Below are 17,992 nucleotides of genomic sequence, written 5' to 3' on the forward strand. Positions count from 1 at the left end.
GTTGTCTCTAGTTATATTAAAATTTGAACGTCTTGAGCACCACATGTTGTGTTCCACCACTTCTGCTTTTCATCTCATGTCTCCCCCTAAAAAAGGATAAGTAGATATTTTTCAAGAGTAAAAACTTTATGACCCTAAAAAAGTGACATCCATTATAGTGTAGAGCCATTTTTTAAGAGGATTATAACAACAAAATCCCTTCTTATTTGTATCATACCCCAGAAATGCATAACGGACAACACATAGTTTAAGTTTTGTCCGTTTATGTAGATGAACAAATGCAACACAACCAAACACACGTGGTGGAATAAGAAGTATGGACGATAAAGTAACATTTTGTTATAAAGCATATAGTAGAGTCTTGAATCTCAAAACTTTAAAAGGCATGTGATTCAATAAATTGACGATAGTAGCAACACTATCATCCTAATAGCTACCAATACTTATGAACCAAATAACAATACACGTGCAATTTTAATAATATGTCAGTATTTTTGTTTGGATCAAAGAATCTGGATTTTTGCAAAAAATTGATTATGAATCATAACATGGAATGCACGAAACACATCAAATACTTTGTCTTTGCATTTCAGCAAATATAGTCATGTTATCCTAGTATAATCATCCATAAAAAGTTATAAGCTAATGTCTACCAGAGACAGTTTTAATAGGAAATGGTCCTCAAATATTAGAATGAATCAAGGCAAAAAGGATATCACTTTTGCTAAAACTGATTGGAAAAGATACACGATGACTCTTAGCTAAAATGCAGTTTCACATCTAAAGTTTGAATAATTCATATTCAAAGATAATTTCAGAAACAAATGCTTCATGTAGCTAAATAATAGATGTCCCAGTCAATAATGTCATAGCCAAATCTATTTTTCTTTTACAATTACTAAACGACTTATAGTGTTAACTCTACATGAACTGAAGTCTTCCATGTAGTATAGCTCCTCTCTCTTAGTACCACACTTAATGATCTTCTTCGTGAGAATATCCTGAAAAAGACAAAATTTTGGATATATTAGTGCTACACAATTTAGTTCTTTAGTAACTTGACCCACTGACAACAACTTATTTTAAAAAGAAGGCACTAATAAAGTATTGGTCAATGATATAAAGGGTGATATATGCATTATTCCAACCCCTGTAATAGGATATACAACCCTATTAGTATTGGTTATACCGGTCCATCTTGGTTATATAGTATTGACAAAGTCTCATAGACAGAAAGTCATGTGATATGTTGCATTAGGTCCACTATCTAGTCATTATTAGATTATTTAGAAGCAAGTAATGCACTACTGGTATAATAACAACTATTACCTTAATCTTCAAAATGAATTATGGCTTCATCTTTTGATTTTACAAATGGAGTTAATAACAGTTAGGGCCTTGTGTTTGCCAATACTGCTTGTCTCGTGCCACTAACAGTTGTTCATTGCTTCGTGCCTTTAACTCAATCCACCATTTTGGGTAACCATGCAATTTAAAGCAGATGTCTTATGTATGCTTTATATTTCCATAATGAGAATAATTGTTGCCTCCACTCTCCACTTGTCCTTTAGTTTTTACTAGATTATACATGTTACATCCTCATAATGAAAGCGTTCCAGGTTTGGCCATATGGAGTGCTTGTTGTCGTTGTGAACTAGCTTTCCCTCCTCTAGAAACCATAGATACATCAGTAGGATTTACTATTTGTAAGTATAATCGTATGTTTGATGTCTTCTCTTTGAACATAGGCATAAACTTGTTCAAATGTTGGAAACAGGTTCAATTGAAATACATCACTCCTTATCTTGTCGAGCCTATCATCTAGTCCATCCAAAAAAATATAAATTTGATCCTCTTGAATGAGAGCATTATACTTTTGTATGTCACCAACACATTTCATAGGATTTGGTATATGGAAATCAATTTCCCTCTATAAGCTTTGGAGATAATTGTAGTATGATTATATGGATTATCCTGATTGTTTCATTCATGTTACTTGTCTCTTCAAATCATACACATGAGATGTATAAGATCCATCAAAATAAGTTGTAGCGATTAAATCTCATACTTGTTTGGTAGTTGTGTATCGAATAAAGTTTCTTATAAGGATCCACTGAGTTAATTATCCATCATTTCACAATAGAGTTTTCTGTTCTCCATCTTCTGAAGTTCGGATCATTCGATTATGATTGTGGAAGGTCACCATTTATGTATCCCAACTTGTATTTTCCTTATATATACATCTTTATAATTTGGGACCATAAAGCATAATAGGTACCATTAAGTTTGATACCAATTTGTACTATAACAATATCATAGATTACTGCTAGGGACTGGGTATAGTTTTGAGTTACAACTTTAGTCATTCTTGTCGTGAGATTGTCAAGAATTGCAGTTGTATTTGGCTACTCTTGTTCAATCAAATTATTTAGAATATGTTTAAAAAACAAAAATGGTTAAATGACACTTTTATTTTGAGGGGTTGCATTTTTGGCAAATGAAAACCAGTAATTCTAATAAATATAATTGGATCTTTAAGATTTTAGTTCGGAGATAAAATTAATCCCTCCGTCCAAATTTGTTAGCTTGAAACATTAAATTTTAATTAAAGTGATTTATAAAACAAGCATATGTATTTCATTGATTAATTTTGAGGAAATAACTACCAATTGACTAAAGAGTGTCTGCATGCAATAAATCACAAGCACATGTCCTATTGTCCTATAAGTCATTTTAATTCAAATATAGCATTTCAAGTTAACGTATTTGGATGAAGGGATCAATCATATTGATGATTTTATCAATGCAACTTCTTTAATTTATAATGCATTATCATATCCCACATCCTTTTTTGTTTCCTCATCAATATCATAGTACTATCTTCAATCAATAATTTGGTACCCACTAGTACTTCAATCATCTTCACTTGTAAGTTTGATTTTAAAAAAAACAAATGCAACTGTTACAACAAAGTTTTAAAAAAGATACAATTTAATTTTTTTTAGAAAAAATAGCATAATTTGAAGAGAATTGTAATTTTAAATTGTGTTTATATTTATATAAAAAAAATATTTTAGTCTACTATAAGATATATCTATCAACATTTTAGCACAAAAGTACAAAATCTCATGCGTAAACTTGTAAACCAATGAAAGTTCTTGCCTTGCAAATTAACCATTTAATAAACTTCAACCACCAAATTAACTTTTAATGGACATAACAAAGATATAAACTACAGAAAATTTTGCATGATTTAGGGTGTCAAGGAAACTGCTTTTGTTTTATATAAAGATTCTTCTTCTAGCACCATCCTCTTCTCTCTAAGAGCCTGACAGCATCATTCTCTTTTTCTGTTGTTAAAGGGCTTTGTCTTGTGGGCTTTTATACAAAAAAAAAATGTCGAAGATTACAGGGCCTTTGTTGGATTAAAAAGGTTAGGTGAGATAAGGCTATAATTGTGAAGCCACTGCATGGTGATGAATTTTTTTTTTTCAAAATTAAATGTTGCTTTATGAGCTAATAGAGTTGCTAGATTATATTGCCCTTTTTCCTTGTAAATTATGTTTTTCAATTTCCCTTTTGTTTTCTTCTATATGCTTTGAAAGTTGGAAATTTTTTCCTTTCTTTTTTCTACTAAATTTTCCTTCTTTTTTAATTTTTTTCTCAGGTTTGATTTTCCCAATTTTAATTTCAGGCAACAATAAGTGAAGTTGATAATTATTCAACAGAAAAGTAATTAATATTTTTGAAAAAGAGAAGATATATAAAGAGATTTTCTTATTCTAGTCAAGTTCCCGACCTTCTTCTTTATCCCTTTCTTTTAATACATTTTATTAAGAATCTATTCTAAACAAAAAATGAATTAGAATTTATGAATTACCATTGTTGCTAGAATCAATTGAAGTGTACAATGAATACATTGATGTTTAAAGAACCGTTATTGTTATTAGTGATTGTTTAATACAGATGCTAATAACAATAGCAGTTGTTTAAGACAGTGCTAATTTTATTAGCGGCTGTTTATTAAAACATGTTATTTTCTCAATATTTTTTTTTATTTTGTGTTATATGCTAGTTTGAAAAGAAAAATAAACAAATTGTAACTTCTTGTATGGAATCTCTATATCAACATCATTAACATCCAAATCCTTCATGTCAGTATCAATGTCATCCACATCATCACTTCCCTCATCCAATTGAACACATCATATTATGTTACAACTACCTTCTATATAATATTTCATTAGATCTTGCATATTTAAATATGCCATATGTTATATATAAGATTAGTTTTACTGTCCACGCGAACACAGTAAGTTAGATCAAAATTTCTTAAAACATTAAAACAAAATTATCTAAATAATAGAAATGTTTTTTTATAGTATCATTAAATTCGATGTAATAATTAAACTTAAAAACTCTTGATCTTTACTTTTTGTTTAGCCCGAATTTTAATTTAAATGACGTGGGAGTTGTCCTAACATGACCTTGTTGGTTGAGCAAGTCCAAAGAAAAAATATAAAAGAAAAAAAAAAAGCTAGGTTACCTCTAGTCAACCCGCCAAACCTACACCCCGGATTATAGACTCCATTAGGTCGAATTGAATTTTTTTTTATCTTATTGTATGATAAAAAACATGAAAATCGATTTACCATCAACCTAATATTAAAAAAAATTAAATAAAACTCTCATATTAAATGATGAAATCAAAAGAAAGATAAATCAAAAGATAAAAAAAGAAGGGCAAAAAATATAAATGGCCCGTGACCTTGCCTAAGCAGCGTCACACATTAACCGATTCAACTACCACATGAGGTTGATATAAAATTTAATATATATATATATATAAACATGATTTATTATTTTATATGAATAGTTAAACTAACTCAAACTCTTTTAGTTGTATTTATAATATATATCATTGAAAACCATTCTCATTTGTCTTTCTAATGGGGTGTTTGGGAATATGGTTATGGTTATTTTTTAAAATGTTTTTTGCTCATAAATGCATTAAAATAATATTTTTTATATCAGCATATCAAAACGATCCGAAAACATAAAAAATTAATTTTAAGCAAAAACATTGTATTTTAGTAAACCTCTGTTTGGGTCGCACTCCCAAATGAGGGCCAATATATCTCTTGCAATGAAACCCAATAATTTATCTTATTTGGTTTATCACATCCAATCTTTTTTAGTTGTATTTAACAATTTTGAAAATTGCAATTATTTTAAATCCATATAATCTTATAATTAGTCCCACCCCAAAATACTCAAAGTTTAGGCTTTGTAACATACAACTTTAAAACACATTTACCAAAAACATACAGGGCGTGAGTGTTTCATTATAGCATAATATACAATTCATTGTGGATTGCTATAGTGAAATTATCTTCTTGTTATTGGATGGAAAAAAAAAAAGGAAACCTTTGGGTGGGGTGTTTTGGTCTTTCCACTAGCTCACTAGTCTTTAAAAGATTATTAGGGGTATGTTAGTCTTTTTCAATTTTTTTGTACAATAAAAATATGCTTTTACCTCTAAGGTCGACAAAATTTAAAGTTGTTGACCAAGGGTTTTTTTTCGACTTTTCATAGGCTTTTAAACAAAATTCAGGGGTATTTTTGTACTTTCACATGAGTATTTTGTAATTACCAGGGTCATAGGGGTTATTTTCACGTTTACCTTTTAATTTCTTATTCAAGAAAATTTTGGCGCGTGCTCATTACACACCAATGAGTAGGTGGCGTCTGCGTCATTTGGGCAGTGCGTGTGAAGTCACCTAGTGCCCAAACATGACAGTCCATAGTGCTTTAGAAGCGCCATCGTGTCCTCTTTCTCATGGCGTGGCACGTGACGATGTTTGGTGGTCGTATTGTCGGAGGTGGTCGTCCCCCCCTCCTTTTTTCTCTATTGTTAGGTAAAGGGTACAATTGTCCTTTTTGTTTTTTGTTTTTCTTTTCAATTTCAGTCTTTATTTTTTTTATTTCTTATTTCATTTTTATTCTTTTTATAAAAGTTTTATTTGTTTTCCAATTAGTCCATCAATTACAGTTTCTCATATGTTTTTTTTTCATTTTGGTCCTTATTATTTTAATTTTTAATTTATTTCATTGCCTCTTTTGTTAAAGTTTTATTAGATTTCAATTTTATCCTTCAATCAAAGTTTATGTTGTTTAATATTTTTCGACCTGACCCTTGTTCTTTTGATTTGTTTTTTCTTTTCTTAAAGCTGTTTTTCAATTCAATTTTACCTTCCAATTGAAAATTTTTGGTTGTCCTCTAATTATTATTTTTTTTCACCCTCATTCTTTTAATTAAAATTTTTTCTTAGATCATTTTGTGTAATTGATTTTTTTCCTGGTTTCATCTTTTGATATTTGATTTGTTGGAGATTCAACTTTGCATTTTTTTTCTATTTGTAGCATTTTAGATTTATTGACTCAAGTGATGAGTTTAAAAAACTAATGTCATTTGATTTTTTTTTGCTCATTTTCTTTTACGATCTTATTGTTCTGCATTAGTTTCTTTTTAGATATTGATTTTGTGATTAATTTGAATTTTGTTTTATAGGTCTATCCAAATCTCATGAACTGGATCACATGTTTTGCATACCTTTTTTGGACAAAAGTTTTTTAAAAAAATTATTTTGTTTATGTTTGATTTTTGAAGATATTATTCTAATTCATCTATATTTTTTTATATACAAATGAATTTTATTTTTTAAAATAAAAATATTTATTTTTAAATAATATTTCTTATATGTTCGGACTTGCATAATTGTTTTTAGGGTGTGGGTTTATTCAATTAATTTAATTTGTATTTGTATTTCTATTATATTTTATTGATTTAAATAAATAAGTCAAGTAAACTCGATCATGTAAATATCTCATTTTATGTGATTGAATATCTTGATCTGCATTCATCTCTTAATATTTCTAATTTTTCTTTTGATTATTGTTAATGATTTTTTTATTTATTCACATAGATATTTATCAATTTATTTAATTAAATGCTTACATATATTTTTATATTTACATTTTGATTTTTTTATGTAAGAAATTATATCAAACCCTGGTATTTTTTTATGTAAGAAACGGGTATCGAGATTCTTCAAGCTGGTTTTTAAATCTCTCCAAATTTTCATTAGCTTTTCCATATGCAACATTCATCGTCTAATATGAATTATCAGTTTATTTAATGTCTTAAAAAAAAAAACTAATCCAAGTGCCTATTCTCTAATCCAAGTGCCCATCCCTCTTTCCCCTTCCTTTTTACTTTGTGTGAGAAATTAGATTTTTTATAAGGGCATCCATCTCCAATGTAATAGAAAAAAAAAACTATTTTTTTTAGTTTTTATTGTAATTTTGCATTTCAAAAAAGATAGTCAAATGAAGAGTCAAAATAATTTATTTTTTAAATAATAGTTTTGTCAAAAGTCAAAATAATATATATATCCTGTTGACGTTACATTTTCATAATAATCCTTTTCTTCTTCTGTTTTTTTTTTAAAAAGAGATTATGTTCATTTTCTTATTACTATGTAATGAAATTCATTAATATGGGCTGACGTTTACTTGTTATATGTCTGTCAAGTACTCTTCATTCAATCGTCAGTTATTACCTCGAAATTAATCAATAAAATATAGAGACATGTGCCTTACAAATCAAGTTTAACGTTTTAAGTTAACGGATCTGGACAGAGAGATCAATCTTCCAACCTTAGAGAAATTTTTATTTTTTTTATTCGGGTATCCTCATATCATTTTAAAGAATAAAATTAGTCTCATTCGGGGTTTGTGGCTGCCTTTCCCAATAAATACGCTTCCTGAAGATCGAACTTGTATTCTCAAACTTGCAGGGGTATAATAGTACCTTAACTACTAGACCAACAATAATTGGTTTCCTGAAACACTAATTTTAGTTATAAGCTTGTTTATATTTATATTTTAAAAGTATTTTTGAAAAAAATTAAAATCTTTTTATTTTTTATGTATTTATATCATTTTAATATGCCGAGATTAAAAATAAAATTTTAAAGAAAATCATTTTAATATCTTTTAAAAACAATTGTTATGATAATATTAAATAAATTCCATTAAAACAAATAAAAACCGTTTTTTTTAAAGAGCAAAGCAATTAGTGATCAAAGAGAAGGCAGCACGAGGTAAAGTTAGGTTTGGAGGAGAACAAATGACCAAGCCTACAAAGAAATCATGTGGACGAATTCTTCACACATTACATGGTGTAGAATTCTGGTGATGTGCCGGTCTTCCGAGAAGAAGCTGTATGTGGCCTACATGGAAGCATCGTATGCCCCTTTCAGGTCACACAATTCCGGTGCGCCGTCTACCACCTATCATCTGAGAAGTTGCCATTTTATTTATTTATTTATTTATATATTTGGTTACTTTTCTACAAGTCATCGAGAAAATTTATTGTACCTCCTTTTTTTTCCGCAGGTGGTATTTCGAATAGTTATTATACATTGTTTATTTTTTTGTTTTAAAAATATTTTTAAAAAAAATTAATTTTTTTTATTTTTTTTATTTTAAATTTATATTTTTTGATGTTTTTAAATTATTTTAATGCGCTGATATCAAAAATAATTTTTAAAAATAAAAAAAAATATATTATTTTTATATATTTCTGAATAAAAATCATTTTAAAAAACAATTCTCAAACAGGTTAGTCAGACAAAACAAAAATTAACAATGTATGAGTAAAATGCTATAAAAAAAAAAAGATATTGTAGCCTGACTGGTAGAAAGAATGAACTGGTAAATTATAAGGAATAAACTTCACGCAGCGCTATTGAAGCCACCAGTCTCTCCTTTGGATTAATAAACGGAGTAATCTTTTGTTTACCAGGAGAATGGTAAATAATACTTGCCAGAAAAAACATCAGCAAAAGGTTGCAAGAGACATGAAAGCTACCTACTGCTATACTGGCATTACTCACCCTGTACAAGAGAAGAAAAAAAATAAAAGAAAAGGACAGGGATAACACTAGCATCCCTTTGTGCTTTTTGGGCGTCCAAGCTCTATTATTATTATTATTATTATTATTATTATTATTAATTAACAAAAAGTAAAAGGTGAAAGGTGAAAGGTGAAAGGGGAATCATTCTCACCTACACGCACTGTAAATTACTAAATTACAAATAATGTTTTGCTTTTTCTAATTGTTGAATTTTTGTTATGATTTATAGGGATAGTGTGATCTGTGGATTTGCTAGAATAATCTAGATTGTTTTGATTTATAAATTTAGTGGGGTGCTTTATTTTTATTAAACTTGATTTTTTTATAATTTATTTGTTTTTGTATAGTAAAAAGCAATTGGTTTAAAAAAAAACTATATTATTAAATTTTATAAAGAAACAAGAATTAAAAGGTGTGAAGAAACTACTATTCACTCACGTCCACATTGCAAAGTGAATTACAATGTTCTGTTTTTTCTTTTTTTGTTATGATTTTTTTTTCATTTATTTTATCGATTTCATCTTTTAATATTAGGGTGACTGAGAATTTAGTTTCGTAATTTATTTTCTTTTATTTTATCTTTCTATAAGGTTATCATAGATTATAGATTTATCAAGATAATCTCGGTTACCTCGGTTTACGAGTCTGGTAGGGTGTCTTTGTTTTCTTTTAAATTAAACTTGACTTTTTATACCGTCTATTTTTTTCTTATATAGTTAAAAAATAATTTCTGAGAAAACCATGTTATTAAACTTTATAAAGTTCATGGACTTGTTCACAGGTTTGGTTTGTTGATTTGGTTCGTGGGTCTAACGAGTTTGAATTTATTTATTTATTTAATTATTTTTTTCAATTTCATCCTTAGATATTGAGTTAATTGAGAATTTAGTTTCATAATTGGTTTTGTTTCTCTTTTTAAAAGGTTATCGCGGTCTCAAAAAACATTTCGGTATTAGGTTGATGTTTGATTTTGCGATCGTCTATTTTTATTATCATATAGTTAAGTAAAAAATAGTTTATAAAAAACAAATTATAATTTCAGTGGAGTCCATAACTCGGTTCACAGGTTTCGCGTGCTAGTCCAAGTTACCTTATCATATGTTTAACGAGTTTACCCACCAACAAATATGTTTTTTTTTTGTTTTTATTTTATTTCATCATTTAATATTGAATTGATTGAGAAATAAATTGCATTATTTATTTTTATTTGCTTTCTATAGAGTTATTAATCTCAAATAAATATCTATTTTCATGTTAGTGTTTAATTTTGTGAGTATCTATTTTTATCATATAATTAAATAATAATAAAATTATTAAATAAAAATTATTAAATCCATTAGAATTCATGATCCCGGTGCACGGGAGGAACTCAGTCGATCCAATCTTCAATTGTTTTAATATTTATTTTTAAATTGTTATATTGAATTTTTTTAAAATTAAATTATATTTTTACTAGTTATTAAAATTATATTTGAACTCGATAAATCAACTAATTTAAATCGGGATCGCTCTTATATAATTGAATTAAAAATTAAGTTAAACGAATAGCTAGGTACCTGCTTGGCTAGGTTAAGTAATATTGTTAAGAAATTCTATATGCTCTTAACAGTTTTATTTTATTTTATATTTAAAAATAATTTGGTCCGATATGCGGTAGAGCACGGGCCACCCGTGGATACTGAAGTACGTGTACAACAAACAAGGCTGCTCTCCTTCCTACCTACCAATCCACCGGTCAAAACTGATGTCGCCACTCCATAAGTTCATACTGCCACTCCTCAAGCAGTATAGAATGGTTGATGGAAATGCTCTTTCAGTCCTTTAGACTTTAGAGGAATGGTTTTTTTTTTCGGACATCTAATTTTTATTTTTTTTAATATAGAAATTTAATTTAATATTTTTTAATATAAAAAATAATTTTTTATTAATTATTAATTTATCATAACATATCATTTGTGTCACATATCTATAACACGAGCATGATTAATCATCATTATTTTTTAACTGATTAGATTCTGAGTTTGGTTTTTATAAATCATTCGTTCGAGTCTCATAAACTTTAGAATCATTAAAGATTACATAATTATTAATTTTAGAATCTATAATATTAATTAAAATATATATAAACTAGTTCGGATATTATATTAATAATAATAATAATAATAAGTCATCATCAGCAAATGTGGATTAAACCTGAAATTTTATCAGTACTCCTACTACCAGACAAAAATAAATCTATAAACAATCCACCGTTCACTAGTCATAGCTAGGAAAAACTTTGATGAATTATGATAAAAGCCACACAAAAAAAAAAAAGTCAAAAATATAATTAAAAGTCAGCCCTCCACACCCAACCAACTACTAGTCCTGCACTTGTACTCGTACTCTTCTATTTTTTTCCTCAAGTTTCTCGTTTATTTTGTCGTGATCTTGTAGCGGCAAGAACATTTCAATCTTTTAACTTCTTTAGATTTCCAGAACTTCACTTCTGTCCGACCTCTCTCTTTCCTTGACTCTCCTGCAATAAAGAGTTCTGCAAATCTACAAACCCTCCAAAATCTCAAAATCCTTTCACCTTCAAAACTTGCACAAGATCTACCAAGAAATCCGAAGAGCTCAAACCTCTCTCCCTCTTGTCTTTGGAACTCCAAATATTTGTATCAATAACCGAGAGCCGTGTATAGTTTGGTTTTTTAAAAAAAGTAACTTTTTTGGTGGCTTGGGCTTTAAGATGCTGCAGCTTTTCTTTACGGTGGCTTTCTCTGCGGTGCCTTTGACTTTGTACATTCCACCTATGAGGAGCTTGAATCTCTTTGTGGAAACCATGGAAGGTCTGTTAAGGGAGTCAAGTGTTTATACCACGAGACTCTATCCTCGTGCAAGGCACGCGTGGTCTAGGTTCTTGGATATCTTGCTTTGCAATTTCAGGTTAGGGTAGAAGAGGATGTTCATGTACATTCTTCTTCTTCTTATCTGCTTTATTTTTATGGTCTTAGAACTGATGTAGATTGCAATAAGTTGTTGTTACTTTAATTTTAATTTTGTTGGATGTGTTTATGATTTTGTGCGGGATTACGAATCATAGAGAAAAGCTTGAGGGTTGTTATAAGGATGCTATATAAATTAAGAGTAAATAAAGGATGGTTTTCTCTCTTCTTGGGTTCCTTGTCCATGTGAAGATTAAGGTTTTGGAGATGGGGTTTGCTTTTTGTTATCAGTCAACATGAAGCAGAATTCGGGATTTTGGGTTTGTTTTCTAGGCAATCTTTGTTAATTTTTCAAAACTTTTCATCTGACTCTTGCTAAAAAGAAGAAGAAAAGGAAAGTCATTTGCAAGCACATTAATTCCCCAAGGAGGGGATAAAAAGGGAGACATCTTCTTTCCCATTATAAAATCATCGAAACTGGGAATTGGGATAAAGATAGAACACAATAATGTTTTGGGAGACGAAGAACCAGATATCAAATGAATATGGGAGTGGTTACTGGTTAGCATGTAAGTTATATTTGTAATCCATCCAAAACAGAAGCGAAGACGAAAAACAAAGAGATAACGCCATTGATGCCAGTGGGTTTCTTTTTTGTTAGGACAAAAAACACGGCAACATGTACATCGGTATGTCTAAAATCGGATGGCAAGGTTTGGCGTTTAGCCATTATTGCTAACTGTGTAGTCGATCATGTTCAAGAGTTAAACTCGTAGTATATACGCAAGGAAGAGACACATACAGAAAGACCTTAGCACCGAAAGATTTTCACAGGCGAGGTGGTTAGGCATGATTTGAGATGACACAAAGGACTCCCAGCTGATTCTTTGCAATGGACACACTGTGATTGATGACGATATAAGAAACAGTATATATGTGTCCTATGAATGCTGCCTCCGAAGATAAAAAAAAAACCCATCAGTGTCCATCCTTTCCAAAATGTGAAGTTTTCAGCAAATCCGGTGCTCAAGCTTAACCAACCACCAACAAGGAATGGTGCTTTTATGTGTCGTTGTTTCATCTTTTTTGTTCTCATGCTAGTTTGAAAGACATACAACTCGTGGGACTGATCATTGAATTATTGTTCAGCCGTGTAACATTTGTGAAGTTCTTCTGTCTTCATATGTAAAAAAAAAAAATGCGTCAATCTGCTGCTTGGTGTTTATACCCTTCTTTCTTGATGGATAAAACAAAATAAGTCATCTTGGTAAGCATAGCCATGGAAGAGCAACAACCCCAAATAATACGAACCAATAGTGCGTTTTGCATCACTCGTATGTCTTTGGAGTTCAAAAATACAAATTTTATTGGCTATAATGAGTTTGAATTCGCTTCATACAGTTTTCTCTTGTTGACATCGAATGAATCAGATTAACCAAGGAACAAGAATTAAAGAATGTGAGGTGTTGATGTATGGATAACAGAAAAACAAGGTGTAATGACGAGTTTCAGCTGGGCTAAAAGAAAAAAAATCTTTAAAACAATGAATTTTGGATTCGCTGGAGAGGGAGCGGGGGTTCCACCTTTCAGCTGGAGTGCGTGCAGGGCTTTAGGAACCAGAAAACATCCAAAACTCTTGATTCTCTTCCATCGGCAGCTAAAAAACTTCTGCCTTTGCCCTCAGTTTCCTCCTTTGTGATCTCCCTATCCTTCAATTCTTCAAGCATTCCCCTTACCTACGCAGTTCACCATCATCACATGAGTGCTCAAGCAAACATTCTTAGAAACAACTACATAGACTTAGCTAGTAACACGTCTTAGCTACAATGCAAATTAGCAAGTGCACTGTTCCTCATTTTCTAACCAGAAAATCATAATACACTAGTGAGACAATTAGTGAATCAAATTAACAAAAAAGTGCAGTTAGGAGTTGAGCACTAGATTATACACAGAATTTAGGACTATGATGAAGGTAGGACCAAACGTGCTTGAATCTCAATGTCGTTTACTGAGAAGAAAGGATAGTGTGGAAGAATACAACAGAGGTTTTAGTCTGGCCTAAGCGAAGAGTTGCTGTCCCCTTAAGGGAATGATGATACGTTCAAATTAACTGAGAATCAGTACTAGAGACCTAACATATTTTAATTATTGTTCCATAGGGGTGCATACATCCATAGATCGTGTTAAATGGCGTAATCAACGTGTTTGTTTGAAATTTAGTGATCTATTGCATGCAGTGAACGAATCCCCAATGGAAGTGACAAGGGGAAGCATTCAATTTGCATATTCATTACATTTATTAATGCCTGTCAGTTCAGTAGTTGTTAGACAAATTCTAGAGTAATTCTCATTTTTCTTGATGCAAAAAAGGAGACAAGTAAGAAGAAACAAGCAATATATCTGATTCAATGCTCAAACCTGCAGTCAAACTCTTTCGTTTTCCATGTTTGTCAATATCATTATTAACTTCCCTTAAACAGACAACACAAAGTTCAATATTAAGTATGGAAACAGTTGCATCGCATACCGTAAGCCTGGACCTGGAAGCCTTTGAAGGGGTAGTAGTTTTGGTGGGTGCACGATTGGCAGAAAAGCATTGAGGTGAAGGCGGATTGGTCCTAATTTGCAACAACCGCTCCTCTCCTTTGATCTTCACATTTGCCAAATTCAAAGGGACCGGTATGTTTTCTGCATCATCATCTCTTCTGCGCAATTCAACAACTAAAGTTTAGCACCTTGAAATATCTTCATAGAATATTCGAATGTCAGTCACAAATCTTTACAAGTTCATTCTTAAATCGCCTGTGCTGAACATATATACACACTTCAATAATATTCAAGTATTAGTTAGTTTTAGGACAAAAGAGTTTAAGTCAGGCTTTAAGCCATCTGTTTATGTTCGATGGAAATCTTTGAGCTCTGGGAAGAATCCACAAGTCAACAGCCATGACACAAAATTATATGGGTAAACCTTAATCAATTCAAAGCTACCCCAAATATTAAAAAAACAAGAACCATAATCCTTGAAATTTCAATAGTATGATCCTCCTCTACACAATTCAAGCTAACTGCTTATGTACAAATTGAAAAGGACTAGCATAGAGAGAAATAACTTACTTCTTCTTCCATTGCTTCTCTTTGACACTTCCTTTCTCATTTCCTCCGGATTTCTCTCCATCCTTTTCAAGCAGTGGTTTGCTCTCTTTCACCTTCACATTCAACTCTCTTAAAACCTCTCTAGAACCCTCACTCACGAACAGCCCATCTTTCTTCTCCCCCACTTGACTCTCCCTCTCATTCAAACTCTCTTTTTCCCACGCTCTTGTCGCCATCTTCTTCAATTCACTGCAAAACTCAGTAATATGACCTAGTTTATCTTTCCCGGCAAACAAATTCCTAGCCGATAAAGTGCTTTTTAGCCTTGGTGCCTCCCTGGCTTGTGGTACATCATCCATAGGTTTATTATTCTCACAGCTGCTTGATTTGATCATTTCTTTCGTAGACTCATGGTGATTTGTTGGTGTTGATAAATTTGGATTCCGATTTTCGCTATCCTGATTGAAATTAGCTTTGTAATTGTATGATGTAAATGAAGACTGACTTTGCCCCCTTCTCTTCGATTTTGCATCTCTAAACCCAGAGAAAAAAAGAAGAGAACTTTAAGACAGTTGCTTGAATCTTGAACTCTTTCTTGTTAAATAAGGAAAAACTTAAAATGATAGAAAATTTAAAACTTCATGCGGGTTTGCTTTGTGAGTACCTTTGATTCTTCTCGCTGAGAGGGGTTCTACTTCTAGCTTTATCACCTGAGCTTGAAAACTGAACCAGAACAATTCAACAAAAAAAAAAAGAGTCAAGTAACTTTCAATTAATTGAACTTTTTGGTAACTGAGAAAAGCAAGGGACGAGGAAAGAAGATTTGAGACTCATAATTTATATATATTTTTTTCAGATTAAATAAAGAAATGCAAGATTTAACCTCAATCATAGATGAGCTAAATTGGTTGCTATTTATCTAGTACAAACATAGGTAAATGAAGAAAAAAAAGGTTGGAGACTTTGAAATTAAGGGGAAAAAAACCTTAGAAGTTGGTGTGGTTTTAAAGAAATCCTCAGCTGTCTTTGGGTGGTTACAATCTGCAACAGGGAGACAGTAAAACATGAGAGACTAAGAAGAACATGGGGGGAAAAAACGTGGAAGGTATTTGAAGGAGTGCATACCAGGTCTGCAAAACCAGGCTTCATCATCTATGGAATCTTCAGGAGCAAAGAAATCAAACCATTTGGGTGCATTTACGTTCTCATACAATCTATCTTCTACAAAGACAGAATCTATTCTCTTCCAATCTATTTTTTCAGGTTCCATTGCAGAGAAGAAAAAAAAAAGAGTGAGACCCAGAAATGGAGCAAAATTATTACAGCTGAAGAGAGGAAGGGTCCTAGAGAGAGAGATAAAGAACTAAAAAAACTGTGACGGATGTAAGAGATGGTGTAAGAAATGTGACCGTTAATGCAGAGACTGAGGTCGAAAGGTGGTGGAGCTAGTGTTTGTCTTTGTTGGTGACCGTTAAAGGATTTATAGTAATAAATAAATAAAGTCTACTCTAAATAATAGTCATGCGATTAATGGCAGGGAACCGTTTGATTTGTGGGACCCACAAATAAAACTAGCGTTGTGATTTGGCGATAGTTACCATGGGGAACCTCAATTTTAGCCCCTTACTACATTATCCTATTATCATTTAAGTCCCAAATGTTTTGGTTTTATCAATTTTGCGTAAGAAATATCACTTCTTCATCCACGTACTTGTTACAATGGGGATGGGGTTTTACTCCACCCTTACTATAACATTATTAATCAACTTTTTTTTCAATATTATATTTATTAGAAATTAAGTTTTATAATTTTTTTATAATGTATTTTTTATGCGGTTATTTCATACTCATGACTCGAATAACGAATGTGAAATATTAAGCCGGTTGACTCGGGTTTTTTTTTCTTTTTATAATTAACTTTTTTTTCTCAATTTCATCCCTCAACATTGAGTTAATTAAGAATTAAAACTAGTGATTTGTTTTGGTTTGTTTTCTATAAGGTTATCTTCATCTCATGATTTGTTAGTGCATGTTTAAATATTAACAAAAAACTAAATGGGAATGAGGTTTTACTATACCTCTCCTCACATAATACTATTTAACTGGAATAGTACTTTTTTTTTCTAATCTATTTTTTCAATTTCAATTACATCTTTCAACATTATGTTTATTATTTGTTTTTCAATTTACATCTTATAGGGTTATTCCATACTCATGATTCGGTTAGTGAATTTGACCAATTAACTCGATTAACTCGAGTTTTTTTTTCTAGTTGAATTTTTTTCTCAATATCATCTTTTACCATTAAGTTAATTAGGATAGGCGTCATGCTTTTGTTTCAATTTGCTTTCTATGAGGTTATCCTCATCTCATGACTCGGGTCACACGTTTGATGAGGTTAACCCTAGTTGACTCGAGTTGTTATTGTGTTCTTTCTTTAATTGATTTTTTTTCAATTTCATCTTTTAACACTAGGTTGATTGAGAATTCTACTTCATAATTTGTTTCAATTTAATTTTTTATTGGGTTATCTTGATCTCATGACCCGGGTCGCAGGTTTAGCAGGTTAACCAGAGTTGACTTAGGATTTTTTTTGTTCTTTTTTTATTTTATTTTTCTCAATTTCATCCTTTAACATTGAGTTTATTAAAAATTGTGTTTCATAATTTATTTTGATTTGTTTTTTATAGGGTTGTCATGATCTCATGACATGGTATGTGGATTGACACGTTGACGTGGGTTGACCCGCATCAATTCAATATGTTGTCATCTTAATGTTTATTAAAAAGATATTATCTTAAATATTTATTTTGAGTCAAACTATGTTTTTACAAGTCATCCAGGTTGTCTTTGAATCCACTAAGGCAACCGAGTCACATTGGATCAATTCTCATATTATTTAATTTTTTTCTACTAAAGAAAACATTAGCAACGTCTAGATTTTTTTTTTACTCTAAGAACATGATAACCAAATGTTTAAAATAAAGA

General features: G+C 30.8%; 2 protein-coding genes across 2 annotated transcripts; one reads left to right on the top strand and one right to left on the bottom strand.

The window, feature by feature from the left end:
* Nucleotides 1-11,680: 11,680 nt before the first annotated feature.
* Nucleotides 11,681-16,534, bottom strand: LOC7480085 (uncharacterized). The gene is made up of 6 exons (XM_002299910.4): nucleotides 16,130-16,534; nucleotides 15,990-16,045; nucleotides 15,669-15,727; nucleotides 15,026-15,538; nucleotides 14,436-14,613; nucleotides 11,681-13,644 (listed from the first exon to the last, which is right to left on the bottom strand). The coding sequence occupies exons 1-6, from the start codon at nucleotides 16,272-16,274 to the stop codon at nucleotides 13,495-13,497; spliced, it is 1,101 nt and encodes a 366-aa protein (XP_002299946.2). The 5' UTR covers nucleotides 16,275-16,534; the 3' UTR covers nucleotides 11,681-13,494.
* On the top strand, nucleotides 11,713-12,135 carry LOC7463853 (uncharacterized). The gene has a single exon (XM_024593886.2). It carries the CDS (start codon nucleotides 11,713-11,715, stop codon nucleotides 11,917-11,919), a length of 207 nt encoding a protein of 68 aa, XP_024449654.1. The 3' UTR covers nucleotides 11,920-12,135.
* Nucleotides 16,535-17,992: the final 1,458 nt, after the last annotated feature.

This window comes from Populus trichocarpa, chromosome 1 (assembly GCF_000002775.5).
Source record: "Populus trichocarpa isolate Nisqually-1 chromosome 1, P.trichocarpa_v4.1, whole genome shotgun sequence".
NCBI lineage: Eukaryota > Viridiplantae > Streptophyta > Magnoliopsida > Malpighiales > Salicaceae > Populus > Populus trichocarpa.